This window comes from Centroberyx affinis, unplaced genomic scaffold (genome assembly GCF_046629955.1).
Source record: "Centroberyx affinis isolate AG114_WGS23_722 - 3 ecotype Tasmania unplaced genomic scaffold, CSIRO-AGI_Caff_v1 ptg000529l_1, whole genome shotgun sequence".
NCBI lineage: Eukaryota > Metazoa > Chordata > Actinopteri > Beryciformes > Berycidae > Centroberyx > Centroberyx affinis.
Genome location: NW_027279177.1, coordinates 22,473 through 47,500, shown reverse-complemented (window position 1 = coordinate 47,500; position 25,028 = coordinate 22,473). Strand labels below are relative to the sequence as shown.

The window sequence follows — 25,028 nt, the reverse complement described above, 5'->3', positions numbered from 1 at the left end:
TATCATATGCTGTGAACATTTTCCTCCTGCTCACGGTTGTATGGAGATGAAATTAAATCACTAGATATTCAGGCAAAATGATGACTAAGTCCATTTCAGGGGAAGAAGCTGCCCTACTTTCAGCGCCAGCCTTTCCTTATTGATTCTCAGTACATTGACCTTTGGTTGAACCCTGCTGGCTGTTAGTGCCCTTCCTCATTCTGCTCTATGGGACATGCTATGCGCTATGCTATATGACACACCTGGGTGCTCTTAAGCACACCCTCTCCATCAACCGGCTATGAGAGCCTCCATTTGGCTTCACTGTTGTGACAAAGGTATAATGAGGTTTAGATGGCTGTGTACTAGACTGCTATGGCTATAGGGCTATTTGGCTGGGAAGAGGGCTATAAATACCTATATAGCCTGGGCTGCGGGGCTCGACGAGAGGCTGAGGCAGAGTATTGCCAAACATCAAGGTCATGTGCGACTACCCAGCGTGTGAGTTAGTGAGCAAGTGAAAACAGACATAGGGTCACGGGTTGAGGGAACGAGTGGAAGGAATGGCGAGAAAGAAGAGAAAGAGAAAGGATGCTTCAGAAAAGGTGGACAGATGAACAAGTGGTGCTTAATGGATGCTCTGCTCAGATGAATGCCCCAAAGAAAGAGGGGTAGGGGGTGCGGGGGTACAGTGATAGGTTTTTAGAGAATCCAGCAGCTCTCCCTCTAATGTGTCCCTGTCTCCTCTAGTTTAGATTGTTTACTCTTGAGTTGCTGACAGCTTTAGTTTGCCCCGGCGTCGAGGCACAGAAAGCTCTATGTTGATTTGCTGGTGACTTCAGAAATAGACATGATTGGTGGTGCGTGTGCGAATGTGCGAGCTGGAGGATGAGGCCGGCGCGCGTGTGTCAGCCAGGTCACGCATGTACACATGGAGTGCTAGGTATTCTCTCTGGCACGGGCTCCCACCGGACCCCATTACAGAGGAACTGCCGAGCTGTGGGTCCACACAACTTAATTACACACACACACATACACACACCAGACAGCTACACGACTGCTATCCACATGCAATCTCTAGCATACACGCGCACACACTTACACATAAATGCATACATGTATACACTTACACTTGCAAACACAAACAAACTTGAGGTCAGAACAGAATACATTCCAAGGTGACTGTATAGTCTGGGAAGCAGAGTGGCAATTATCCAGCAAGACTGACATGTGCACATGTATGTGAAAGAGCCTTCTACAAATAGAGTTATTTATAATGACCTGTATTACATGCAAATAAACACAAACATGTGCATGTGCACACACACAACTGAAACGCACACATGCACAAACACGCTCTCATAAACCCACAGTACATCCACACACACACACACACTCATATAAACACACACACGCACAGAGTCAAAGCTCATGCATGATTAAGCTAGGCATCCTTAGGGACTGTGTGTGTTGTCATATTGTCAGATTTTGTTTAACAATATGGCAAAATTACATTAGGATCCAGAGGCAATAATGTCACAATTATTGGAAGAGGGCCCCCTCTTCTTTCTTTCCCTCTCAACGCTCAATCATCTCCAGGCTTTCAGAGCCAAGGCTAATACTGAGCTCATCCATTCCCAAATGCCTTTGCAGTGGAGGAGCTCATTTAAGCGGACACACAAAAGTATTTGTGCATGTGTCTGGGAGTATGGCAACGCATCTCCCGGCCGCCCATTCTCCAGCTTAATGCGGAACATCCCCCGGGTGATGGCTTTGGCAGCCTCCAAAATGGGAAATCCATATTTGCCGAGGGGGTCATCGGCGGGTTAGGGGGAGAAAAGTTTTGTGCCGAGAGAGAAGGATGTGCATGTGTGACTTCTCGGGGAGCAAAGTTTTGCATATTTTTCCCCGTCTCTTTGTTTGTGCTGTGTATTGGGAAAACATGAATGGGTCGATATTTATAAGAGGTGTTGTGCTAGGCAAGAGTTGAGGAGGGGGAGCGGGGTGTTTTCTGATGAGTGCATGTAGGTTGGGAGGTTGAGTTGAAAATCTACTTTCATGAAATTGTTTATTGCCTGACTGAACTGTCGACTATAATGCAGCTCTCACTATCTCTCTCTCTCACTCACACATTCACAAGCATACACTGTGTTTCTTTAGTTTTCCTCTCCCCTCTTTGACTTTCTTTGTCTTCCCATGTCTTATTTATCTCTCCATGTATCTTTTTTTTCCTACCCCCCCCCACACACACACACACACACAGCACCGATGGAGCTTCCTACAAAAGGCAGAAGCTTCAGTTTGACCTCCCACCAATTGGGGGTGCTAACCCAGCTCGCCTGTACCCTGCTGGCGCTCGAGAGCAAGGTGGAGGAGCTGGCCACTAACATGGCCTTCATTAATTGTGCTGGAGAGACTCCCTGTGTCAAAGGTACCAACCCCTTCCTCCAACACACACAAACACAAACACACACATCAGACATATCCATGGAAGTCTCTCATCTAGGCATATACACTCAAGTACACACAAACACACACATTGGTATTCTTTCTAGCAGGCAGCTTTGCAGACTGCATAGATAAACTTCCCTAGACATAAGTTCGGAGTTATGTCTGAAGAAATGTGTTATTCTAGTAGGGAATTATCCTGGGTGTTATATAAGCCTTTAGTATCCCTTTAGTTTCCTCTCTCCCCTTTGAACTGCTGCTGCAGAGATGTTAAATGAAAGCTTTTGGTGCATAGAGCAATTTCCATAAAGGTTACATTTACAAAAACAAGACTTGCAGAAAGGCTCAATTTACAGAGAGGTAAACAGCCTTTAAAGGGCAGTTATCCAAATCATTAATTCCAGGCAATCAAACGGCTTAATTACCAGAAATTCATCAGATGGGCTTAAAGGTCAAAAAGTGACGCGCTCGCTGCTTCCTCCTTCTTCCGTTCCACGCGGTCTTGTTCGGCTAAATTGCCTCGCCTGGGGTCTCACTCCTCGCCTTCTGATTAGAGAACTGTGGCCTTGATGTTTGCGCCTTTTAATTCCAATCCCCCCAACACCACCACCACCACCACCATCCTGTACGCCCCTCTTTATATCCCCCACCCCCCCACCATACTCCCTCTGCCTGCCCACACATCCACACACGCTCAATGGATTACCCCATATATGGCTGACGCTATCTGGGTTCAAATCAAATCCAAGCCCTGAATTTAGACTCGTAAAACCGTCGCCGTTAGCGTTGACTGCCTGTTACTGCTCCCTCTGAGGCATGTACAGTTATTCTCTGGTCACTGTGTCTTATTTGGGCTAGTGGGGGTGGATGGGAGCGATATGACCCGTTTCTGGCTCTGGGTTATATACAGATGCTTTCATGTTACAGCACTTGGCGTTCGGCCAGGCTTTTAACATGTAATTCCATATATTATGAGTGATATGGAAATGTTCATGCTAAATAATGAATAGATTTGAAAGATGCTATAGGGGCTACCACACAGCTTTTCATATTTCTCTCATTCGGTTCCATGTGATGTCTCTTTCACGGTCTTGAGTTCACGAACCTTTACTAGTCTTCAGTGAAACTTCGCTGACATGATTTGAGCGCTTACCCAGGCATGCCTTCTGTTTAGTATCTTTCATGTATATTTTAAGGCATATCATATGACTTTAGCATTAACATGAACATTTTGTGGTCATTTAGGCATCTTGAAAAAGAGCAGAGAGGACTCGGACGTGCCAGCGGATGGCAACAAGGCCACAGCAGACACTCTCCTCCACACACCAGAGGTGAGACTCTTGTCTGTGTAACTCTGTATGTAGGAAGCTGATCACTAAAAATATAGGAAACATTAGGTAATACCCAATATCGCATAGCCACACCTCCGCCTTGAACTAATGGAGAAATTCAAACAGAACAGTTAGTTAGTTAGTTAGTTAGTTTATTGTCCCCGGGGGGAAATTCTTTTCCACAAAACTGTACATCACTAAAATCAAAGTTTTCCTCCATTTTTATTGTTAGCGTAGCTAAAATAAAAAAGGACAGAATAACAAACCAGAGGTGCCCTTGGTACTCATTTTCTGATGAGTTCTCCAGACTTCTGTTAGTTTTAGACAGAGGTGTGGCTGCACAAGATCTGGTGGCACCAAACAAACTAACTATGGTTTGTGTTATTTAAAAGTACAACTTTAAAAGTTTTTTAAAGTTTATATTCTTTTCTATTCTATTCTATTTCTGCAATGTATGCCGATATTTGGCTTTGGTGAAACAGTTCCATTGCACATTTTGACATGACTTTTAACATAAGTCAACCTCAGACATTTGCTGCCTCTAGAATGTGTCTTCATGCCTCCCATCACTTTTCATTATTACAAAGAGACAAGAAACCTGCTGACTTCATAGCCAAGTGAAATATCCACACTGATTGGCTGTTGGCTCATCTCCTGTTCTGCAGGCACTGACTCTGGAGTTTGATTGGAGGTCAGCGTTTAGGGGGCTGGTCCCTCAGATGGCGCACTGTGTTAAAGTGGTACTGGATGATGTCTGTGCCAAGAGTCTACAGCAAGAGGAGGTCCTACATTCCTCTGGACACGCCCCCATCGCCCTGAGCAGCACTACTGGACACGCCCCCATCACTGCCTGCAACACACTCCTCAGAGAAGACTCCTTCCACACCCACTCAGAGAGAGAGACTCCCAAAATGATCGCCAAGGTACTCCCAGATATAGAGATATGACATTTGATTTGTGTGTTTGCGTGTATGTTTGTGTGTCACAAGGGACAGTCCCTCGTTTATCACACTCAGTACTAGCAGCTGTTGAACGGAAGCACTTTCTCTCTCATCTTCTGTCCTTCTATCTCTCCCTCCATCCTGTTTCTTACATAAGGCAATGCTACTTCATTCTCTCTGCCCTTCATCTTAATTTCAAGTCGTTCCGCTGTTTCTATGTGTAAGACTCAGCTCACACACACACACACACATTGTGCACATACTTAAACTATAAGACCCCAATGTTTTCACCCGTCATCCCTGTTCATAAACATCCCTAGAAAGCTTCTTCCTGTTAATTACCTCCGCCAAGGAGGTTATGTTTTTGGTGCCATTTTTTTGTTTGTTTGTCTGTTTGTTTGTCTGTTAGCAGGATTACGGAAAAACTACTGGCCCGATTTTCATGAAACTTTGTGGAAGGTTGTAGCATGGGCCAAGGACGAACCCATTCAATTTTCGATTGGATCCGGATCGGACTCACGAACAAGCAATAATAGCACGAACCTTGGTGGTGGTCTGCGCTCTCCGAGTGCCCTTGTAGTTTTCAGTTTTGTTTTTGTGTGTGTGTCTGTGTGTGTGCGTGTGTGTGTGTATGCACAGTACATACAGTATAAACCTTCAATATATTCTTGTGCAAAGACTCTTTCATGCACATGGCATGTGGCTGTGCATGTACATACCTGTTCTCCTGTTGCCAAGGCAAGGCAAGTTTATTTATATAGCACATTTCAGCAACAAGGCAATTCAAAGTGGTTTACATAAAACATTAAAAGCATTGAGACAAAGTGAAAAAGATAAAATTCATATATTGCATTAAAAGAATCAAATCGAGTAAAACAGAAAGATAAAAGAACACAACAAACACAGCAAATTCTCCCATTTTTAGATGCACATTTTGAGTGAACCCATATGTTTTTCTTTAATTTACAGATCTCACTGCCCAAGGCAGACGAGAATCATAGATTCTTCTCTTGGTCAAAAACCTCACCATCCACAGATGGATGAGAATCATTCAGGGTAAAGCTCTGTCCCCCCCCATATATAGTGTTCACTCGTGCAAGTAAGCATTACCCGGACAAGACCAATGAAAATTCGTACTTGCCTGTGTCAGCTCTGTTGGGATCCTGAACAGAAACAGTTAAAATGAGAATAAGACGGGTATAAAATACAAGAATAGAAGTTACAGTGTAGTGTAAGAAATTCATAATTATTTGATTTAATAAAAGGCAGCGGCAAACAGAAAAGTCTTCAGCCTTGATTTAAAAGAACTGAGAGTTGCAGCAGACCTGCAGTTTTCTGGGAGTTTGTTCCAGATATGTGGTGCATAAAAACTGAACGCTGCTTCTCCATGTTTAGTTTTGACTCTGGGGACAGAAAGCAGACCTGTCCCAGATGACCTGAGAGGTCTGGATGGTTCATAACGTAGCAGAAAATCAGAAATGTATTTTGGCCCTAAACCATTCAGTGCTTTATAAACCAACAGTAGTATTTTGAAATAAATTCTTTGACAGACAGGAAGCCAGTGTAAAGACCTCAGAACTGGAGTGATGTGATCCATTTTCTTGGTCTTAGTTGAGGATTCGAGCAGCAGCGTTCTGAATCAGCTGTAGCTGTTTGATCGATTTTTTAGGGAGACCTGTAAAGACACCGTTACAGTAGTCGAGTCTACTGAAGATAAATGCATGGACAAGTTTTTCCAAATCCTGCTGAGACATAAGTCCTTTAATCCTTGATATATTCTTAAGTTGATAGTAGGCTGACTTAGTAATTGTCTTAATGTGGCTGCTGAAATTCAGGTCTGAGTCCATGACTACTCCAAGATTTCTGGCTTGGTTTGTCGTTTTTAACATTACTGATTGAAGCTGAGCACTGACTTTTAATCGTTCTTCCTTGGCTCCAAAAACAATTACTTCAGTTTTATCTTTGTTTAATTGAAGAAAATTCTGGCACATCCAATCATTGATTTGTTCAATGCACTTACTCAGCGCTTGTATGGGATTATAGTCCCCTGGTGATATGGTTATGTAAATTTGTGTGTCGTCTGCATAATTATGGTAACATATTTAGTTTTTTTTCCATAATCTGAGCCAGTGGAAGCATGTAGATGTTGAATAGAAGAGGCCCCAGATTGGAGCCTTGGGGAACTCTGCATGTCATTTTTGTCCGCTCAGATGTGTAATTACTTACAGACACAAAGTAGTCCCTGTCCTTTAAGTAGGATTCAAACCAATTTAGTACTGTGCCAGAAAGTCCCACCCAGTTTTCCAGTCGGTCTAGTAATCTGTTGTGGTCGACCGTGTCGAATACAGCACTGAGATCCAGTAATACTAAGACTGAAATTCTGCCACTGTCTGTGTTTAAGTGGATGTCATTGAAGAACTTAACAAGAGCAGTCTCAGTGCTGTGGTGTGGTCGAAATCCTGTGGTCGAAATCCTGACTGGAAGACATCAAAAACACACACCTTTTCCTCCCTTACTGCTACCTGGATAAACAATGTAGGGCTCCCCACATCTTCCAGACCCAGGGAGATTAATGGCTGTATATGCCCCAGCAGAGAGCACCTTCTACAGGGGAGAGTCCAAATGGTTTGGGCCTGACATGGTTGACACTCTGGATCAGACCGGGCCCTGGGAAGAGGCATCGGTATTTCTTGGAGGGATATAAAAGGGGAATACACTAGAGACACAAGAGAGACGAGAGGAAACCAAAAACCAGAGTGGAATGTGATGAGGGATAGAGAGTGTAGAGAAAGGTGTGGAATTGGGGGAAAGAATAGAGAGTATACAGAAGAGAGAGGGATGAGGCACAAAGACAAAGAGGCTAGGGTAGAGGGCAGGATAAAGGGAGGGATAGTGAGAGGGCCTGGGAAAAGGCAGGGAGAGGTGGAGTAGACACCAGAGATTGACTGCGGTTCCATTACCAGACTGTTCTCAGAGGAGAGAGACCGGTCTCTGATGTGAGACCGGGCTTAGAGTCTAACTCTACAAAGGCTCCTCAGTGTTTGGGGTTGGACTGCCACATCCTTGTTTTGCTTTAAAATGACACCATACTGTCTTTTTTCCCCCCACCTCTTCATTTTCTCTTCCAATTTACTTCGACTACATGCCCAACTTGTCTCCCTCAAACTCCCTCAAACTTCCTCGAACTCATCTTCCTCTGACTTCCTCGCTGCTGCCCGCTGCTCTCCTCTACCCTGCACACCGTACATATTCTTATCATTGCTGCTTTGCTTCCTCTTGTCTCTCTCCCTCCTCCTCCCCCTCTCCTCTAGCCCTTTTACACTGACAGTATTTGTGGCTCTCATTGCTAACGAGTGTCAGAATTTGTCTGCGCTCAGGACCTGTACAACGTATTTATGTGTAGGTCAACGCTTCAAAGATGAGAGCCTTTCAGCCCAAAGGTTATACATGCATGCATTTGCATTCAATAGCACCCAGCCAGACAGACATCCAAGACGAGGCCTGTTAGATATTATATATATATATCCCCACCCCCCGTCCGTTTTTTTTGACACATGCCCTAGTGTTTGAGCAGAGAGCAAATTACTATACAAGACCTGAGCATGAAATATGGCCAGTTCAAAGGCATTATGATGGATCAATATTTCACTCATTTATATTCATACGTTCATACCTCAATCCCCACTTTTTTTCTGTGCAAACCCACTCCGCTGTCTGCATTACCATACATATGCAGGCTGTGGTACTGTATGTCCATCAGAGGGCATACACAGTTTAGGGCGTGCACAGTTTTTTATTGGCAGTAAGGTGCACATTGAATGACAGGTGATTCTGCATTCATACTGATCATTCTGTGGGTCATTCTTTGTGACCTGTTCCCCTGACAATTACCATACTGTACATAGGTATTGCACTGTAAGACCATCAGTTTAGATGTTGCTTACACTGGAGCTACGCTTTACTGGTCTAATATAACAGAAAGCAGTTTTATTAGCTGTGCTACATGCAGTAATTGGAATTTTAGTTTTTGAAATGTGCAGTAATTTGGTTTTGTGTTGCTATACACCGATGCGGAGCCAGCCACAAAGCAGCACCTCCAGAGGAACTAGGGCTTCAGTGCCCTGCTTGTGGGCACTACAGCAGTTTAGTGGACATAGATGCAATACCAGATTCCCCTGTAGTCACCAGCTGGAATTCACCCTCCTGTCAGTACCTGGGATTGAGCTTTCTTTGTTCTGCTGGGCCCTTCTGACCTCTATGTCGGCTGCCTATTATAGCAACAGAAATGCCTTTTCTGTATTCAGACTTCATTGAAGCCCCCACCTGCTTGTTCAGTTCTAGTCTAGCTCGTCTATTCTAGACATTCCAAATTCTGCACACAAACAGGCCTCCCTAGCACTTAAAAACTTTATATCATCTCTTTCACCTTGCTGCAATAGTCCTGGTGGGATTCCGGGCTTTGATCTTAGCTAGTTAAGGTTTCAGTCTGACTTCGACGTGGACGCACGCGCGCGTGTGGTTGTTTTTGTGTGAATGAATGTCTGCTAGTGAGTGCACGTACGTGTGTGTGTGTGTGTGTGTATGTGTGTGTGCCAATACTGTATGCGTGTGAGATGCTTCTCCAGGGCCTCCCCATCACCTTGGTGATACAGTGTTGTGTCTGTCTGTATCTGCGCAGACAGCCCGCGGCTCGCTCTCCCTCTCTCACAGCTAAGCTCCTAATGACTACATGTAGTCAGATATTGACTTAATTGTCCAAACGGCCATTGTTTCCAGGCCTTTTAGCCTCACTGGAGGCTTTTATGGAGAAAATGCTGTGAAGAGATGGTGAGATTGTCAATTGTGTACACACATTGGACCCCTGATCTGACAGAATGTCGAACTTCCCAGCCAGCCTCTACAGTAAGTCAAGTAATGGAGTGTGTGAATCTAGAATTACTCTGAGGTGAGTAATACATGATGTGAATGATCGATTGATTAGATGATTGAGTATTGCGTTTTCTGTGTTATGATGAAAAAATGAAAAAAACAAATCTGATCTTTTCCTCCCTGTGACCCGGCTTGGTAGCTCCTGCAGGAGTTTGGGAAATATCCTTTGTTTTATGGCTTTTGAATCAGCCTGGCTCGTAACTCACTTGTATAGGTGTATAAATTTGGAGGTGAACTCACACACATATGTGACTCTTTGGCACTCGCCTGATCCTCTGTCATTATTCTCAGTGTGCTGTCAATAGGAAGCACATGAGGCAGTTTGTGTCAAGGTGTGGGTGTGTGTGTGCAGTTACAGATTGCAGGCTTTTCAAAAACTGGCTTAGTATCTTGTTCTCTGCAGTGATAGGTAAAAGATGCATTTTGTATTTTTAAACGTCCCACAGTCGCGCTGAACCTCTGTGATATCATTCAATCATGTGTAAATGATATATTAATGTTGTGGATTCAATATTTCACATGCATATTGAACTATTAATGTACAGCATATGCACTCTATGCAACCCCCACAAACACACACACGCCGCACACACCTTTAGCAAACACTAACAAACACCCAGACCGCGTATCTGTGTCCCAGCAAGCACACACACTCAACACTTTTAAAGCGGCCTCATCAGCCAGTCTCCCAGCCCCTGGAGACAGGAAGGTGTAGGCAGCCCCGTCCCTATGGGCCTTTCTCCAGGACAAATGTGGAAAAATGAGATAAGTGTTGCTTGTTGCTCTCCAAGCCCTGCAGTGTAAGGGAAGTTAAAGGACTTCTATATTGCTGAAGCTGCCATCTCTCTCTCTCTCTCTCTCTCTCTCTCTCTATCTCTCTATCTCTCTCTCTCTCTCTCTCTCTCTCTCTTTCTCTCTCTCTCTCTCTCTCACCCTTCTTTGACCCTTTCCTTCTTCCCTCTTGGCACCTGTCTGTCTCCCCCATCTCTCCTCCTATATACCTTTTTTTTCTCTGAATGTGACTAACATGATGCATGCTGTTATAAAACTAGACAAGCACTGATGTATCCTCAGAAGTGCAGGTTTTATTTGACCTGATACCAATTATGTGTGTGCAGCAGCAAAGTTTACGCGGAGGACATGTCCTGAGTGTTTCTACATCTGTACTCTACATCTGCATTGATCTTTGGTTTTTCTGCTGGGATGGCTTGAACGGCATTAGGGGGGGAAATGCATGTATAATTTTCTCCGCTCAATCCCAAATCCTTGTCATTCTGATGACTCCTCACCAATTTTCCACTATTTACATCTAATTAGCTCTCTTTTTTTGATGTTTTTCTACGGCTCTCCTCCTGAATAGTTATCCTTCTGTTAACGTTATCACCTCGTCTTCTCCTCACCTCCTCTTTCTCCCGTCAGTTCTGCGGTGCCGTCGTGGCCGAGCTGGACGCTCTGCTGCCCTTGGCGGTAGCCTGCAGGGACAGCTCTCTCCTGGAGGTGCGATCCAGCTTTGTGGAGGCGTGTGGCAGGGCAACATCTGCCGTCCTGGGCCGTCTGGAGGAGCGGGCCCTGGAGGTACCGTCCTCCGCCCCCCTGAAGAACCTGCCTGCTCTGCTGGCCACTTGCATTTATGTGTACCAGCGACTGGGGCACTACCATGGCAGGCTGAGGGATTCAGCTGCTACCACAGCTAGAGTGTAAGTTGAGGGTGTGTGTGTCGGTGGGATTGTGTCTGCTTGTGTTTGAGTTTTGGCAGAAGAGTCAGAGGGTATTGGCTGCAAGTTTATGTATGTTTCTTAGTGTGTGTATATGCATGCACACATGACTTTGAATATTAAATATTGAATCCATTCCCACACTCACATAATTCCTCTGACAGGGCATCAGTGACATAAAATATCGCAGTCTCAATGAACGCAAAGATTTACACATTTAAGTAACACAAAAGGAACAATGGAAACACCTGAGTTTTTACTCTCCAATGATTTTGTTGGATTTATAGTTGCCCTGTGTCAATTTTGAATCCAACGAGGCTATGTCTGTCTTGCCAGAGGTACTAAAACACCATAATTGAGCAGTAAAGAACATGGATGTCTATGTGAGTGATGCCGACTGACTGACCTATTCAGCAGAAACACAGAAATGGGTTTGTTGAGAAGCAGCTGGTTCCTCCCCAGCAAAGAACCAAAGGTTGCATTTACAATTACACAGAATTTGATGTTACAATCCATTGTGCCATCATCCAGGGTGAGCGTTCATACAGATGTCAAAGAGAATGATGTACTAACCCTCAAACTGTGACTACAGAGGACATTTAGGCTACGCCGTCGTAAATCTACAGGACCATCAGACAGGCAGCGCCATTCACTGGCCACCTAATCTAAATGTTACGTGTGAGAGTGGGTATGTCACTGGGGTTATCAAATGGGCACCTCCCATCACAGATGTTTTGTTGAATCAGGCCCACAACACCTCCAGAAAGCTCAACAGGGATTTCTGGCGTCCCAGAACTAACCCCGTCAACACCAAACACAGACAAAGCCACCTACACAACCCTGTACCTATGCCTAGGCTTACCCCTAATTCCCAACATTATTTTACAACAATTAGCTAACTGGACAGCTGACACTGCTGGCTTGGAACGGCCCGCTCAGCAGTTCAGAAACTAAATTGTATTAACAATTATAGGCTAAGGGACAGCTGATTCTGCTGGCTTGAGACGGCCAACTCAGCACTTCAAATTGTTTGAGTAAACAATTAAACTGAGAACTGAGAACAGTGTATCATTCTGGCTACCATGTCTATACTGTCATATGATATGTAACTCTGGTCATAAAATAGATATTCATTAAACAAAGACAGAGAGAGAGGGAGTGGGTCTGCTTTGGAGATTACAGCTTCCAAAATTTGTGCCTTTGACTCAGGCCGAAAGCAGAAGGAACAAAATTTGAAATTTCAAGGGAAATGTAGTTTTGAAATAGGAGGAGGGGCCCCGAATGAGAGAGAGAGAGAGAGAGAGAAAGTAGAAATGATTGACAGGTGGTAATGACACCCATATTATATCTACATCTGCTGAGTTTTTCTGCCCCATAATACCCCTTTAACCTCTGCTCTCCACAGATCCCCTCTAAAGGCGTCCCTGGTGCCCCTAGTGCCCTCGCCGCTCCTGTTGCCCCACCTCTGGCCCCATGCACCCCTCCACCTGCACTTGCACTGTGCCCCCTCCGGTCATAAACCACCTTCCTCTCTCTACACCATCCATTCCCCCTGGTCTTAAACCTCCTCCACCCCTGTTAAACTCTCGCCTCTCTCTGGAAAGTATCAACATGAAGGCAGATTAAAAGGATACGAAATGTCACACTGAACTTTTAGAATAAATCACCCATTCTTTCATCTAATCATTTCACCTCATCTTTGTTGGATAGCTCCCTGAATATACAGTAGTCAATTATGCATCCTGGATTATAGCATTGTGCCCTATTGGACTCATGACCTCAGTGTTCCCTTTCTTCACTCTAAATATATCATGTGTATCATAGGTTATATATTGCCATTCAGTAATCCCACGGTTTGTTTTCTGTCCCTGCGCCCAGACCCCTGACCCTGCTGCCGATCCAGAAGTACCATGATACAGCGGAGGCCTTGAGAGAGCAGCTGACCAGCTACTGTGTCCAGGTGTGTTCTGCCAGCATCCTCCACGACGCAGAGAGCCACCACTGGACCGACCCCAAACCCTTCTACGAGGTAAAGTGTCCACATGTTAACCCTAAAATCTATGAGGTAAAATTCCATTTTAACCAAAACACTAAAATATGTCACATCATCCTAAACACTTCTCCATACTGTACTGTAACCCTCAAAGCTAATTACATATTGTGTCCACAAAGTGTAGATACCAGGTATTTTGTACAAGCCCATTCAATGAGGTTGAATACGTATTATTTACAATACAACACCCCCCCCCCCCCCACACACACACACACACACACACACACACACAAGGTACAGCCTCATATAGTCTCAAACCCACCTATGGGGTAAAATGTCCCATATTATCCCTAATGTGGCAAAAAAAAAAAAAAAATCCTATATTACCCCAAACATTTTCATACAGATAGGTACTGTAAGGTTACTATTACTTAAATCTGAAGTACCACTAATTTAAGCCCAAAACCTGAAATAAACTAGCATTTATTATATACCACCAAACCTTATATATCTGTATATCTTTATTTATCCCAAATTCTTCCAAAAGGAACAGTAACACATAAAACAACGTCAGGATTGTCTGTTGTTGATTCCCCTCCTTTCATTGTAAAAGCTAGAATTTCTAATGCCACGTGTCTTTGCTGACTTGTTCTGTAGATTTTGAGGAACTCTAGGAATTATACTCTGGAGCTTTCCTTCGCTTCTTCTTTTCATTCCCACAATACACCTTTACCTCCCACTCTCCCTCTTCTAACCCAGCCTTCTACTCTGAGCTCCCTGAGAACATCTGTGGCTTCCGTGCTGCCCCGGGGGCTCCAGGGATTCAGCTGTCTGAAGTCTGCAGTCTACACTGGGACTGTCTGGAAACAGCATAGGGCCCCTGGAACTCCCCTACCTTTATGCCCTTAAACCAACCTAAACCTCCCCTCTCTCTCTTACTTTGCCCCGCTTTTGCCTTTTTTTCTTTGTTCCTCCCTCCTTCCTTGGGTCAATCGGGTCAGACAGACCTGCTGTGCGCAGGTGTGTGCTTGTGCTCGAGTGTGCCTGTGCGAATGTGTGTGTGCGCACATTAATGCATATGTGCGAGTGTGCATGAGTGTGTATGAATGCGCGTTTCCGTGTATATGTGTGTGTATGTATCTGTATCTTTGGTCTCTGTTATATATGGTGTTTAGTTGTATGCATCAGGTTTTAGTGCAGTCCTGGATCCCCAGCTCTGTATCTTGGCTCTCACACAGCTCAGAGCAGCTCCAGACAGACCCAACTCCAGCCCCTATTTTTTCTTTCTTTTTTTGAATTCCCATTGATATTGACATATGAATAGCTGTTGGCACAGTATAGATGAAATACTTAACATGGTATAATAACAGCAAATTAAGTCAGTTGACGCGATCAAAGGAAGTTTAGAATGTGACCTTGGCAACCATTCCTGTCAATCATGGATTTTGCCTTTTTTCGTCTTCAGAGCCAACATGTTAATTTTCAGCTGGAAGGGAAAAAAAGCCATCATGGGTTTCCAAGTTTATTCCAGCCTCAGTTCCCTGTCCCAGACTCAGTCCTCCTGCGAGGTTATCATTGTTGCCAGGCCATCATCGCTAATAGGAATTTGTTCGTAGTTGACCTGCCTTGTTAAATAAAGTTTGAATTGAATGGAAGAATGAAACAGTGCAACCACCACACACATGCCGTCGTGGCTCCTTTTGATTGGGATCCAAGGTCTGTGTCTGGGTTCGCTCTGCTGAGTCCACAGGCAGAGGATGGAGGCCTAATCCCGGACGTAGAGCTCGGTCACGCTCTCCATCCACCACCGATCCCTAAATGACTGGCTCCAGGGAGGAGAGGGAGGGAGAGGAAGGAGAGAACTAAACGACGGGATAGATGAGGTGAAGTGGGAAGAAAATGAGATGGGACTTGAGGAGCATGATGAGTTGAAGATGGGGGGAAGTTGAGGAGTTTTGGCTGCGTCAGTATGTCCATCACACACACACACGCACACACACACACACACACACACACTGTCTGTCGGTGGAGTTCATTGTTGGAGGTTAAACATGAGGAGTTGGGGTGCAGGGGTTTAATGAGCGACATTCTCTTGTGTCTGAAAACAATTAAAACTGCAGGGTGCCAGGGTAATAATCTTTTCTCCCTCTCTCTCTCTCTCTCTCTCTCTCTCTCTCTCTCTCTCTTTCTCTTTGTCTCTCTATTTCACTTTATTCAGAAAACTTCTGGACTCTTCCCCTTGTCTTTGTGTGTATGTGCATGTACTGTATGCGTGTGTGAGTGTGTGTGCACATGCATGTGTATGGGTGTCGGTGTGTGTGTGCGTGCGTCTGGTGTGATGTGTTCTCCAGTTCAGGACTTTAAAGCAGTCTAAAATCCCAGCGGGGCAAGGAGCCCAGGTGCAGAGTGCAGGTGGCGTGACCACCGAGACATCCTGGCGTTGACAGACCTGTCTCTGTCTCTCTCTTCCTCTCCTTCATGTTTTTTCTCTCTCCCCCTCTCTCTCTCTCTCTCTCTCTCTCTCTATTTTTATCTCCTCCTTCTCCTCTGTGTTCTCTCTGTGTTTTTGCTTCGCTCTCAATGTCCATATTATAATATATCTTCATCATCTGTAACCCCCCCTCTCCCTCCCCAACCTCCCCCTTTTTTTTTTGTTTCTCCACAGGGTGAGCGCTGTTCCTTCTCGGTGCAGATGTGGTTCTACTTCCTGTGTGGCTTGCGTAGCGACCTGTGGGCGGTCCTTCCAGCAGAGTTGGCCCGGGAGGTGCTGGGCCAGGTGCTGTCTGAGACCCTACAGCTGCTGGTGCGAAGATATGCCCGGGCCCGGCCCTCGTACAAGAGACACCTGCAAATCAGGTACTTCTTTGTCATATAGCAGGTTGTCCTATACTAAATTTCCTCTCTCTCTGTAATACAAGTATCCCGACCTGTAGTTTGATAAAGTGTCACATTTAGTTTTGGTGTTACATGATGTTCAGTAGATAAGTGTGCCAATCAACAAATATGTGAACAATCAACTAATGAAGTATCCTGCAGAGCTGACATATAAAAGGATGATAACGGTTTCCTTTGAAAATGGATAATTCGTTTCATCAATAATTTGTCTGTGGATTACTGGCAATTGTTGATGACTTGTTAGGCCTTATGTGCACACATCTCAGAGTGTTTTTCATGTTTTGATTTGCATAAATCACTCCTCCCCTTCCATAGAAAAATGACTTCAGGGTTCATTCCTCACACAGATCTGTGCATGGCCTACATGAGTATAGACGTTGGTGTACATAATAAAGACCTCATCCTAAGTGACGGTGACTTCAGGTATTGCATCACAACTCCTTGACAAAGCCCTGCGTGCTCCGCTCCCCTTCCCTCACTGCTGGCCCAGCTCCACTCAGCTCCTACGGGCCTGATGGTGGAGGTCTGAACATAGTGTTAGCACATCATAAACACGCTCTCAGTCCAGGCTCGGGACTCTCCTGTCCTCCTCTCCATCCTCCTCCTTCTTCCTTCTCCTCCGCTGATTTTCCGTTTCATCACTGGCTGATGACGAGGAGCAGGTCAAACTGTGGCATACAGTGAGAGGAGGAGGGAGTGAAACTGATAAGGTGCAGTGTACATGTACTGCACCGCATGATGTCAACACAAAGCCTGGTTTATGTTGCTCAGAGAGTGTGTGTGTGTGTTTCTGGAAGGACAATTGTACAAAGTGTAAGGCTACGCTAAGCAGATAGAGTTTCAAAGCCCCTCCAAGCTTCCTAGGTATATAACCCTCACATGGGTACTCTTAGGCTACCTCAGATCTCCTGTATCTGTCTAACCCTGTGTGTGTCTAACGACCGTTTTGGATCTAGAGGGAGAAGCGCGGGGATGAGGAGATGAGAGATGATAAGCAGCTCTCCCCAACCAATTGAGGAAACAGATTTATAGGCATTTAAACGTGAAAGCGATGACTTTTATAGTGAAATCCAAAGCCAGCAGTATACTCAACTTTCTAACTGTAAACTCACCAGTCGGCCGGCCAATGAGGTTGTTACGTCACAATGTGATGGAGGATGTCGGCCATTGAAAACAGGGATGTTATCTTTCAGTGCTTCAATCTGTCTGCCTGCCTATCTCTCTCTCTCTCTCTCTCTCTCTCTCTCTCTCTCTCTCTCTCTCTCTCTCTCTCTCTCTCTCTTACCTTCTCCTGTCCCTCACGTCTCCACTTTTCTGTTTTCTTCCATATCCTTGCCCTTTCTGTTCCCTTATTGTGTGTTCAAGGTGTGACATTACAGCAGTGTTGCTGTATGTGGAGCAGCTAATGTGGAGTGTGTGTGACTGTCCCGAGGCCTTGGTGCGGCCCGACCCTTCCTCAGCAATTGCCATAGTAGCGGGCGGATCCAACTGGCCATACCAAATCCACAGCCTTTGTGACCAGCTCCTGACAGTCATGGTCATTGTCACAGCACCCCTATCGTTTCTGTATGGGTTGGTATTTATATAGATTTTTTTGTTATTTTACCTTTATTTTAACAAATTCTGACTTACAATAACACAAGCAAAAGGTACGGATTAGTCGAATGCCTCTGGAGTCACATATATGCCCCAAATGACCTGGGATCTAGTCCTGCCATAGACTTGACAGAGCATAAGAATGATCAAAGTGGGCTGTCCACTTTCATGTAAAAAACTCTGTATGACACTAATGCACATAGCATATATTTGGTTTTAGGATATTTTAGGATATCATGGCTTTAAGTAGACAACAGTAGAAATAGATCATGAGTTTTCAGTACATTGAAGATGTATAGTGTAAAATTGCCATGTTTGATCTCTATTAATCTTCAGGACATTTATGAACAATGCTGCGAAAGAGTCGACGCTACAGCAGCCTGGCAGCACTGGAGTACACTGGCTTAACGCTATCGACCCAGACCTGTTTACAGAGCAGTCCATACGGTAGGTAAATCACACACACAACATAGGCACACACATGCATGTGCACACGCACATACACACACACACACAAACACACACATACACGTTGGTATGCTTAACCGTCACACGCACCTCCACCCACTGTATAGAGAACCATATGCGTGTGTGGAGTTAGAGCCACATACCTGTAGATATATAGCCATTCTAGCCCATTGCTGAGGGCTTCAATCTAGAGTGGCTGTGGTAATATAAGACAGATGCAAGCTGAGGAAGAAAAAAAGAAAGGAAAAAAAAACTACCAGTGCCACTCTGTTGATTTTGTTTATGTTGATGGTTGCTGGGGGCTTTACACATAAGGTGTCAACAGAGAACACTGAGGTGTGTGTGTGTGTGTGTGTGTGTGTGTGTGTGTGTGTGTGTGTATGTGTTTGTGTATGTGTGTATGCATGACTGTGTACATGCATGCATGCATGTGTGTGTCCAGTTACTGTTGTGACCTCCACGGTGCAGTCAATCACTCTTCACCCTCACCCCCGACTCCACCCTCCTCCCCTCTCATCTCCCTCACAGCCAGAGGTGATGTCATTGCGTGCTGACAGAGCACAAATCAAACTAACCCCTTTCCCCCCGCTCTCTCCTGCTCCCAAGTCTTGGAGACCTGAAATTAGTTTATTTTTATGACCTCTTTATTTCTGTGCCCCCACCTCCTCTCTGCATTCAAGGGCGCCAAGGGGCCTACCAGTGGCCCCTGGCCAGATCCACAGGTCCTCATCCAGGACTCGGCCCCTGTAGCCAAATCTCTCCCCAGCCCATTAAAATAAAACCCATTGTTATGGTTATTAAATAAAACAATAATAAAATCACAAAGCACATAAATAAATCAACTAGCATTACAGGCTATAAAGAAAGCATCTGAAGTTGTTTTCTGTGTGTGTGTATGTGTGTGTGTGTGTGTGTGTGTTTGCATGCGTCCATGCTGCGTGTTTCCCCTTTTTGTCTTTGTGCATGTGCGTGTGTATGTGTGTGTGTGTGTCATAGTTCTGTAAGCTGACCCTGCGCCGTAGCGGGCTAGATTTATCAGAGCAGTTAAAAGAGGATTTCTTCTGGATTTGCGGTCCCAGTGACATCATAAATTGCGCTGTCAGGTCGAGGCATAGTATTCCTCAGTCAAGCAGCAGGGTGCACCATGCTCTAGCTTTCTGGCTCAAATGGAATGGCTAATACCCGGGCAGCCGCCCCCTGTACAGCCTCCCTCCTCTCCCCTCCTCTCCCCTCCTCTTCCCTCCTCTCCTCTCCTCTCCTCTCCTTTCCTTAGACATACTCTGTCCATTCCTTCCATTAGATTTTATTGAGATGTATAAAGTAACATGCAAACACACACATGTCGGCACGCTCACACACATGCACATAATACGTAGGCACACGCATAGGCACTGAAGTGTATGCACACACACACACACACACACACACACACTCTCTCACACACACACACACCAAGGATACGGCTCATTACCCACAGCTGGCTGCAGCCTCTTGGTTATACAAAAGATGTAGGAGGGGGGTACTGCTGTATATTCATGTATTTGGCTCCCTCCCAAATGTTAATTTGCTTTTAGCTAGCCAAGATTAGAGCTAATTCCTTCCCGGTGCACACTATAAGTAAGCAAGCATGAAGGCATTTGCAAACTAAGCTGGTATCAGGAGTGAGTGACATTGAAGGAAGTTACCGTTGTAACATAAACACTATTTCCTCCCAGATTGTCAGCAAAGACAACTGTGATTTCTGTCTTTGTCTTTCAGTTGTGCTGCTTTTTCCCTCCTCGGTTGTCTCTTGCTAAATGGACTGCTATCTGTACACTCACCTGACACTGCAGAACTGTCAACTTTGTTTTCCTTCTCTGCACTCACAGAGACGGCCTGACGGGCCAGGCAGCCTCTGGGTGTCAGCTGAGGCTGCTGACCTCTGACCCGGGAAGCAGTCCCAGGTTGCTGTTGGTGACGCTGCTGCACAGAGACTGTCACCTGCCCAGAATACTCCTGGAAAACTCGCGTAAGTCTGCTCTTTCTTGGAATAGATGGATGGGTATGTGTTGAGGGATGAGTGGCATAGATGTGTGTGTGTGTGTGTGTGTGTTTGTGCGCATGCCTAGCTGTGCATCTTTTAGGCTGTCCTTAATGTATGCCTGCCTCTCCACAAAATATCTGTGATATTTCCTCTTCTTCAAAGTGGAGCCAGAGTCATTCCCAGAGGGTCATGGGTAGGAAACTGTTTACCAATGCCTTAATTACTGTGCTCTAAGATCCTAATCGAGTCATACAGACTCGGGATGAGCTCTATCCATTTTATGAAGTTATCATCAGCATCTTTGCCATCATCATCATTTTCACCATGGTCATCATCATCACTAAATCAATAGAGCGCAGTAATAAACACTCAACAGGACCAGGCAGAGCACACATGCTGACCTTTAAAGATTTTCCCTCCCCTCTTCTCTCCTCCGCACCGGCAACAGTCTAACCTTTAAAGACTGTTGTGCACTCGCACATTAATTCACATTATAGCGACCTCATTAATAACAACTCTCACTGTCTCGTTCTCTCGCTCGGCCTGAGTCTGGCTCAGAGGCTCGGCAACGCTTCTCCCCGCACACTGCCGTAAATCAACGCCGGAAGCGCTGACTCTCGCGTGCTATCACGGTGACGGGCTAATTAACCAGGAAGCAGACAGACAGAAGGAACAGCTTGACCGAACGCCTACACTCCCATAAGCCACCGCACTGCCTTATACTGTTAAGTCGTGATTCGTCCTGGTGTGCTTCTTGGTGCTCTGTGGGTAGAAAATAGAAGATGAGATTTCAAGTGTAACTAACTCATAGATAAGTGGTAGAGTATAGTCACTAACCAGCTGCCAGATTAAATTTGTGTGTTACAGTACACACTTTAATTCATAAAGTCAGCATCTGTAACACTAGGACACTTCAAGAGGTGCACTTTTTTCTAATATGCTAACTCTGTTTCAGCTAGTGCACACTGTGATTGCTCAATTATATGTTTTACAGTGTGCTGCAGTATATCTGCGAGTGCCTTATCAAAGCACACTAACGAGAGAGCTAACTAGCAAACTGACCTACTCATTGACTGCCAATTTAAAATGCATTAACTGCATAATACCTCCTCTACATTTACCAATTATGGTATTCTAGCCTGTTACACACCACACCCTAAATCAGGAGATACACTAAGTCACAAATGTGTGTGGTGCACAAATAAAATACACACACACAATGTGTACACACACACACACACACACACACACACACACACGCACACACGCACGCACACACACACACACATACACACACAGAGCCTTTTTTATTATTATCAGAGTGTCTGCTTCCAATTACAGAGGTTTGCAGAGAGGGCCCCCTGTGACTGGTTGACTGGTTGTCCGGAAGATAAACAGGTGTATGTATTGGCCATGTATCAAGGTTGGAGAGGCTTAGAGAGAGAGAGAGAGGGAGAGAGAGGGAGAGAGGAAGAGAGGATAGAGCAAGCGACAGAGAAATGGACATACAAACACACACACATCGGAATTATTGTGTGCGGCAGCAGTAGTGAAAACTCCACAGAGATGAGCCAGTACCCTGCCATCCATCTCTCCCAAGTCATCTCCTGCTCCATAATAGGATCATTATTAAAAGGCGCCTAGTTAACCTGCCATGCTCTCCAGCACCCCAAGTGGAAATTAATGTAAGTCACCCCCGTTTCCTTGGACCGTCGCAGCGATATCCAGCACAGCCTCTCCTTAAGGACCAATTACCAGACAGGCAGAGAACAAGATGCCGGCATTACCCACATAATGCCGCTTAATAGACTGATTGTAGGTCAGGGTGTTTGACCACTTTTGTGTGTGTGTATGATCTGTGATTGTGAAAGGAAGAGAGAGGGAGGAAAGAGAGAGAGGAGGAGAGAAGTTAGAGAGATAAAGACAGGGAGACGGAAAGAGAGATAGAGGAAATCAATTTCCATCAGGGCCTTGAGTGGTGGTGCTGCTTCCCCCTACCTGCCTGGTATTAAGCTGGCTGATATTACGGTCGCTGTAATGCAGCAGCTAATTTAGCCCTGTCATTTTAAAATAGTCCAGCATTAGTCACAAGGAAGCCGCCCTGCCCTCTATCACAGCGCCCCCTCATCGACTGCTGCGTTGCATACACTCTCCTACTCAAATAGCTGTCATCTCCCACACAGCCGACTGACAGACCGCTGGATGCCTGCCACCTCTGGAGCAACGGGCCTTTCCTCAGCAACTCCTTGTCAACTTAACGCACACGCACACTTATCGGCACGCAAAACACACACTTAAGCACACTCGTACATATAGACATGCATATGGGTTACACACACACACACACCACCACCCTCAGCCCTGCGCTCAGACAGCAACCCCCACAAGGACACCCTGTCAAAACCTCTTCCTCTTCACTTCCCGTCTCCATGTGCTGTGGATCCCACCGCCAGGGGCTTTGGAATCTGTTTCTTCTTTCTTTTCTTTTTTCTTGTCTGTTTTTCTTTTTTTTTCTTTTCTCCATCTAACACAGATGTGGCTTTTTCTTCCCCTTCTATTCCAAAACTCCTTTTGTTCACCCTTTCTGTTAACACGCATCAGGTTGGGCAGCCTTGACATTTTCCAATATGTTTTTGTGTGCAGAAGTCAACATGCTGTTTCCTAGGATAGGGCTTTCTGTCTTACCGTACCTAGCTCCGTATTTTTTAGCTGGGTTATAATGAGTGTTGTTACTGCTGCTGGGGTTGATTGATAGATTGAAGAATACGTGGTCATTCTCTGAATCATAATTCAAAAGACCGGTCAGATTTTATACCCTCCCACACACCCCAAACTGAATGCATGTGTGCATATGAGTCTACTTTTTCATGTCTCATGAGTGTGTGTGTGTGTGTGTGTGTGTGCGTGTGCGTGCGTGCGTGCGTGCGTGCGTGTGTATATATGAATTGCCCCTGAATCTCAAGATTCAATTAATTCGTTGACATTTTGAAATACTAACACATTTATTTACTGTATATTGTGTGCAAAAATGTCTCACCAACATGACTATGTATTTATTTATTTATTTTCAGATTTCTGCAAGGAGTGTGGCTTGGAAACGTCTCCAGAGAACTATAGGGCAGGAGGTGATTTCATGGTCGTGCTGTTCAACCTTCTCACTTCTCTGAATAATGTCCCCAAGGCTTTGACTCAGGTCCTGGAACCATACCTAGACAGTGGGCACATATGGGAGCATCTCTACACACTGGCAGGTAAAGGAACCGCCAATTGTTGTATAGTGTTATAGTTGACGGGTCATTACCACTGAGAACCATGTTCCCAACCCTTTGTTGCTTGTAATGCCGGCATTACATTGATGTAGCAGTTACTGTATATTACTAAAGGCTATACTACCTTATGTTATACTCTGCTATGCTGCCCTATACAGTCAAACAGCAATAACTACTTTCTGTGTGTATTAAATGTCAAATGCTATGACCAGGGTTTATCTTTGTCAACAAAAAATACAGGCTACTCCTACTGGCAAAATGGATTGTTTGGGCAGGGGATGAATTAATGTAATTTTTCTTAGTTTCATTACTCATGCGCTTACTGCACTTTTGCTTTGTAGAGCAGTATATTATACTAAACTATACTATACTGTACTAAACTATACTATACTGTACTAAACTATACTATACTGTACTAAACTATACTATACTATACTATACTATACTATACTATATTGTACTGTACTGTACTGCACTGTACTCTACCGTACAATATATACTGTATTATACTATACTGTACTGTACCGCACTGTACTACTATACTATACTATACTATACTATACTATACTGTACTGTATACTGTATCGTACTGTACCATACTACACTGTATTGTACTTTACTATACTGTACTGTACTATACTATACTATGGTATACTGTACTATACTGTACTGCACAATATTATACTATACTATACTATACTTTACTATACTATACTATGCTGTATTGTATTATACTATTCTATACTAGAAAATGAAGTTACAATGAAGTGATGATAAAAATAAAATAAAAAAGTCTGTACTACTGTATTCGCTTAATGATACGAAAAACAATCTTCATTCTGTATCTAATTATCTCAAAAACGTGTTTGAGATGTTTTTAACCGAAAGAGTGAATCTGGCCATAAAGCATATCTCTCATTTCTCCTATGGGCGAATGTTGACATTGCGTGTGTATATGTGTGTGCGTGAGAGAGCTAAAGCATGGCTTTAATATGCTGTTACAGAGACTGCAATTACTCCCCAACTCTCTCTCTTTTTCGTTCTCTCTGGTACAAGCTTTGATACAGGGCTTAATCAGAGCTCCTGTGGAGTCTGGAGCTCTTTTTGGTGGTGATTTTTATATCCTGGGTGAGTGGTAATTATTGTAGCATAAATTAGGGTGATTGGAGAAGAGCATTTGGATGGAGACAGAGAGAGGGAAGGGTAGAGAGAGGGAAAGAAAGAAAAAGAGAGAGAGCAAGCGAGAGAGAGAAATTCTCAATGTCACCCAACTATCATTTATCCTCATAGGGTAATTAGTTTAATTGCTGGACTGTGCCCAATCTTTGTATTATAATTTTGGTTACAGGATACCCCCAGTACCCCCAATTTCCATTTAAACTGTTCATTGAGTTAACTTTCATAGATTATGTTGAGAGTTTCACTATTTCTCCACTTACAC

The 25,028-nt window shown here is 44.6% G+C and overlaps 1 protein-coding gene across 1 annotated transcript in view; it reads left to right on the top strand.

Moving 5' to 3' along the window:
* The window catches only part of kiaa0825 (KIAA0825 ortholog), a 51,462-nt gene that overhangs the window by 17,511 nt on the left and 8,923 nt on the right, over nucleotides 1-25,028 (top strand). The window contains exons 6-15 of the mRNA XM_071517846.1: nucleotides 2,243-2,410; nucleotides 3,673-3,758; nucleotides 4,424-4,681; nucleotides 11,048-11,325; nucleotides 13,222-13,372; nucleotides 16,002-16,192; nucleotides 17,597-17,803; nucleotides 18,164-18,274; nucleotides 20,164-20,303; nucleotides 23,390-23,569. Coding sequence (XP_071373947.1) covers nucleotides 2,243-2,410; nucleotides 3,673-3,758; nucleotides 4,424-4,681; nucleotides 11,048-11,325; nucleotides 13,222-13,372; nucleotides 16,002-16,192; nucleotides 17,597-17,803; nucleotides 18,164-18,274; nucleotides 20,164-20,303; nucleotides 23,390-23,569 — 1,770 coding nt within the window. The remainder of the gene's footprint in view (nucleotides 1-2,242; nucleotides 2,411-3,672; nucleotides 3,759-4,423; nucleotides 4,682-11,047; nucleotides 11,326-13,221; nucleotides 13,373-16,001; nucleotides 16,193-17,596; nucleotides 17,804-18,163; nucleotides 18,275-20,163; nucleotides 20,304-23,389; nucleotides 23,570-25,028) is intronic.